This window comes from Quercus robur, chromosome 4 (genome assembly GCF_932294415.1).
Source record: "Quercus robur chromosome 4, dhQueRobu3.1, whole genome shotgun sequence".
NCBI lineage: Eukaryota > Viridiplantae > Streptophyta > Magnoliopsida > Fagales > Fagaceae > Quercus > Quercus robur.
Window position 1 is genome coordinate 32,064,004 of NC_065537.1, and position 5,332 is coordinate 32,069,335.

General features: G+C 35.0%; 1 protein-coding gene across 1 annotated transcript; it reads left to right on the top strand.

The window, feature by feature from the left end:
- Positions 1 to 211: 211 nt before the first annotated feature.
- Positions 212 to 1,045, top strand: LOC126721749 (uncharacterized). Its single transcript, XM_050424809.1, has one exon. It carries the CDS (start codon positions 212 to 214, stop codon positions 1,043 to 1,045), a length of 834 nt encoding a protein of 277 aa, XP_050280766.1.
- Positions 1,046 to 5,332: the final 4,287 nt, after the last annotated feature.

Sequence of the window (5,332 nt, forward strand, 5' to 3'; positions counted from 1 at the left end):
TGTGGGTCCTCACACGTGTATACCGATTGGGGTGTGAAATGATGGTAGAATGATGACTTCTCATTTTATTGCATCAGACATCCATCAGAAGTTATGTGAGGATCACACTACCCTAGTTAAGCATCTCAGATCTATGATAGAGACGAAATATAATGGCCATAAGCCTTCTTACTAAAAGGTATGGGATGAGAAACAAAAGGCGATTACGAAGATGTTTGGGAATTGGGAAGAGTCTTACCAAAGGTTGCTAATGGCATATATTGATCAGGACCTAACTACCCAGGTGTTCTATCGTATCACACCCACCAATGAAGATGACACCGTATTGTTGCATTATGTGTTTTGGTCTTTTGGTCCATGCATATCAGGATTCAAATACTGCAAGCCGATTATCAATATTGATGGGACGCATCTGTATGGTAAATATCAGGGAAAGTTGTTGGTCGCAATGGCAATCGATGCTAACAATAAGGTATTCCCTTTCACCTTTGCTGTTGTGGATTGTGAATTAGGGTCCAATTGGAGGTGGTTTTTACAGTGCCTCAAAGAAACGATTGGCCACATGATACCTGATGAAGGCATTTGCATAATTTCTGACCGACATCTCGGTATCAAAAACGCCATTGCAAACTGGCCTAGAGGGGATGATGGAAGAACTAGATATTGCCTTCGACATGTTGCTAGCAACTTCAACACCCATTTTCAGAACTCAACTCTAAAGTCAGCAGCGTTGAAAGCGGGATATGCTAGTCAGGTAGTTAAATTTGATACTATAATGGAATCCATTAAGCAGGTGGAAATTAAGGCCATTAGGAATAAGAAGAAGGTGATGGGGAAGGATGGCAAGGAAAAGAATCAAGATTATCTTCCATACACATACCTAATAAGCGAGTCTGTGGATATGTGGACCCAGTCACATGATGGTGGGAGACGTTTTGGGGCAATGACAACCAATATATCAGAGTGCTTCAATGGTGTACTGAAAGGTGCACGGGGCCTTCCTATTGCCGCGTTGGTTGAGTTCACTTGGAACAAACTTGTTTAATATTTCCACGACTGGCGCAAAGAATACCATTATAAGTTGTCAGAGGGTAAGAAATGGAGTGAATATGCCTTATCCATGTGGGATGGAAATAAGTGTAAATCTAAGAAACACTATCTCAAGCCATTTAGCAATGAAGATTTGATATTTCAAGTAGTTTCCCAACTCAACAAGTGTAGCGCAGGAGGGGGAAACCACAGTTATGAAGTTCAGTTACAGGAATGAACATGCAGTTGTGGGAAATGGCAAAACATAAGGATCCCGTGTTCACATGCAATTAGAGTATGTGACTATTTACATATTGATTCGACCACATATATTCACCCATGTTATGGTTTGAATAATGCCTTTAACACTTATGAGCATGCATTTGTGGTTCCTAAGTCACAGTCATTGTGGAAGGATCCCATGAGGCCAAAGTGGTTGCCTAATCTAGCATTGTTGCGGGCCAAAGGTCGACCAGTGAAGTCAAGAATAAGGAATGAGATGGATGGAGTGAGGAATAAGGATCGAGAACCGGGATGGCAGAGGGAGGATGCAGATTTGATAGAGAGTCAACCCAAGCAGACATGTAGACTGTGTCATGCTTCCGGGCATAACCGCAGAAAATGTCTGTAGTCCCGTGGCGCTTCCACAAGCGGTCATGTTCCACACTAGGTAGGTAGATGGCAAAAAGTTATGCATCGGTTAAATAATTGTTGTTCATTCGATGTTTACCTAATGTTTACTATCTTGTCTCCTAACGTGATTACCCTACGTTTTTCAGGCATGCTTCCATGGATGACATTTTTGTCGTGCGAACCGCCGATCTTAGGAAAAGTGACTACGTTGTATTGGCTCTATGTGAACTTTTTGGTTTTTGTTGAATGTACTTGTAATTCTCTATCCAATGTACCTCTATGAAAATTGCGATTTGAGTAGTATGGTTAGAATTGCAAATTAAGCGTGGTTGGGCATGTTTAGAATGTTGATATATTGAGAATGCCTTTTGCTGCAATGTAAGTGCATTTGCATTGTAAAACCATGTTTATGCAGAGAGCGTAACAGTTTCTATAGTTTGGTGCCTATTGAATTTGCCTTTTGATGTAATTTAAGTGCATTTACATTCTCAGCTTCTTTTCCTCTCGATGAGTGTTTATGGATTACATTCTCAGCTTCTCTATCTCTGTTTCTTAGCAAGTGCATGCACACATTTCAGTTTTTGGTTTTCCTGCATGTATAGGAAAAAAAAAAAATTCCCAGTGAATGGTTTGAGGAATGAGCAGAGCAAAATAGAGCAAAAAAAAAAAAAAAAATATTCCCAGTGGAACTTGAGTCTATGAAACTTGAGTTCCACTGGAAAAAACAGAGCAAAACAAAGCAATCTCTTGGCCTAAACAGAGCATTGAGCTTTTTTGATCTTGAGAATTAAATACTTGAGTTCTTGTTTGAGAATCTCGAGTTTCAAACACTCGAGTTCTTGTCTTTTTTTTTGTGATTTTTTAATTTTTTTAAATCTCACATTTTTTTTCTTTTGTACAAATGAGCTTTTTTTTCAAATGTAAGTATTGTGAACATAAGTTTGATGGAGGTTATTGATCATGATATTGTTATTTGTAAAAAAACTACTAAAATTGTACAAGAAGAAGCTTATTTTTCTCCCAAAAAAAAAAAAGAAAAGAAAAGAAAATAAGAAGCTTATCTAGCCTTTAAAATTTAGGCGCATACAAAAAGTTAATCTAATTTTAATTTAATTATATTTATAGTATATGTATGTGCTATAGAGTATAGAGAGAAAAAGACATAACATAATTATATAATATTTTTTAAAAATTAGAAAAAGCTTATTCTTTTTCATAAAAAGCTTATTTTTATAATTCTATAGATCCATTTATTTTAAATTATTTGTTATTCTTCTATTGATCCAATTTTGCTATCAATTTTCATACTAATATTATATTCTTTATCTATTTATTGTAAGGCAAAAGAAATATGGTTGTATCACTAAAATAAAAAGTAAATAAAAAATTTGTCGTTATAGAAGACGACATTTTTTAGTAGCAAACATTTTTTGGTAGTAATAATAAATAGGTATGAATAGAACAAAATAGGGGGCTTATATAACTTTGTATAACCTTTTATATACTATCGCCCCCCCCCCCCCCCCCGCTCTTTTGTTCTATTCATTAATTGAATTTAATTTGTTGATTAAGGCAAAGTTCCATAAAAACTCCCGCCTTCTTCGAAATATCATGAACAGTTCCCATAGGTTGAGCGCCCCTTTCAAGGAAATATAGAATAGCAGGAACATTTAAATAGGTTTGATTCTTTAGCGGATCATAAAAGCCCACTTTTCAAAGAGCTCTTCATTCTCTTCAGCATCGAGCATCAATTGCAACGATTCGATAAACCACCCATTGGGATAGATGTAGATGAATAATACCCCCCCTAGAAACATATAAGAGGTTTTCTCCTCATACAGCTCAAGAAAATTCGAAATTATGTCTATGGATCGAATTTGAAATTTTTAATTAGTAATGTCAAATGGATCCATAAAATAATCAAATCAATTAAATAAGAGTTAAGTATTTTTTATTATTCCTTATTCTTATCCGAAAAAGAAAATAAAATCATTTGTATTCGCATCCTCATAACTCAAGTTGGATAACTTGCTAATAACCCAAGGAAACCCTTTACTTTAGGTATTTCGTTTATTGAGCGATCTCTAACCACGCACCTTTTTTTGTCTTTAGAATCTTATTTGATTCTTAATTAGAATCTATTTATTGAGACAACTGAAAGTGGTATTTCCTTGTTCAGGATTCTTTATCGTTTCTTTATCCTTAAATGGTACGTTAATTAAGAATGAGAGAAGAAAATTGGTTAGGTCGGGTCAAGTTTATTCTTCGAAAACCTAAGATCTGATAACTGTGCACTCTAGTATATTTAACGGCAGGGTGGTAGAATTATTTATTTGGCACGTGTATAAAGTTTAGAGAGTAAACTATCCAAAATAAAAGTTAATTTAGGGGGTGTAATGACCACTACCTTATAGTTTAGGAGGTGTCAAGGTATTTTATCCTAAAATGAGAGATGTGTAATTCAAGTGCTAGGAAAAAGAGTTAAGAAAAAAAAAAAAAGGTGTTGAAGTGAATTTGATTGAGAGCATGTTCACCGCTAGACCACAGGATTTGGATCCTCTCCATGAGGGTGTCCACTTAAAGACCATAATTCAAAATAGAGTAAATTTAGAGTCTAAATTTTGCCAACTTATTAATTTTAGATTAGTTTACCATAGGTAAATTTTTACCACATTGAATGATGACTATTAAACGGACATTTCCCATTTTACTTTGAAAGGCAGAGGATTTGGATCTCGACGACGACGTAGCTCAACAAATTATAAGTTGCTTTTCATTTAGGTATTGCGTCTATTTTTCTCATTATGACCTGTAGTCCACACAGGCTATCGTTATCAAGTGGGGAAAGGGACATAAGTCATAATTAAAACCCATGTTTGAAGGTAAAGGTATATCTCTATTGATATTTATATGAAGTTATGAAGACCTTACACTTATAGCTTTCTAACCAAAAAGAAACAGAAAATAAATAAATAAATTTGATAGGAAGTTGCGTACATGCATTATTTCAACTTAATTGTTTCTTTCTAAAATAATAATAATAATAATTAATTGTTTTGTCCTATTAATGAAAATTTATAGTAACGTGTCCTTTGCGGGATACAATTAAATGCTGGACCAAATTTTAGAGGTTGGAGAAGAAGGAAGAACGTGTTAGTTTAACCAATATAAAAGATGATTAGGCATTTGCAATTAGATTAAATTCCTTACACCTTGGTGCAAGTGCTAAGATCACTAAAGGAAAATACAAGAAAGAACAAGTCGTACTCTGAGCACAAAACTCCCACGTTTGCAGGTCTGAGAGAAGGGGACTTATTTAAAAAATAACTATAAAACCTATACTATATTATAAGTTAGGCAACGTTTCAAACTTATTTCATATCTAACAATTCGAGTCCAGTGGACTCAATTTACCCAAAAATCTGAGCTGGACAAGTAGGAAACCGAGTTTATTGAACTCGGTTTCTATACATAGAAATCGAGTTTAATGAACTCGGTTTCCATGTGTAGAAACCGAGTTCATTGAACTCGGTTTCTATGTATAGAAATCGAGTTCAATAAACTTGGTTTCTATGTATAGAAACCGAGTTTATTGAAGTCTGTTTCTATACATAGAAACCGAGTTCATTGAACTTGATTTCTATGTCCCATCTTCTCTGACGTTCACGTG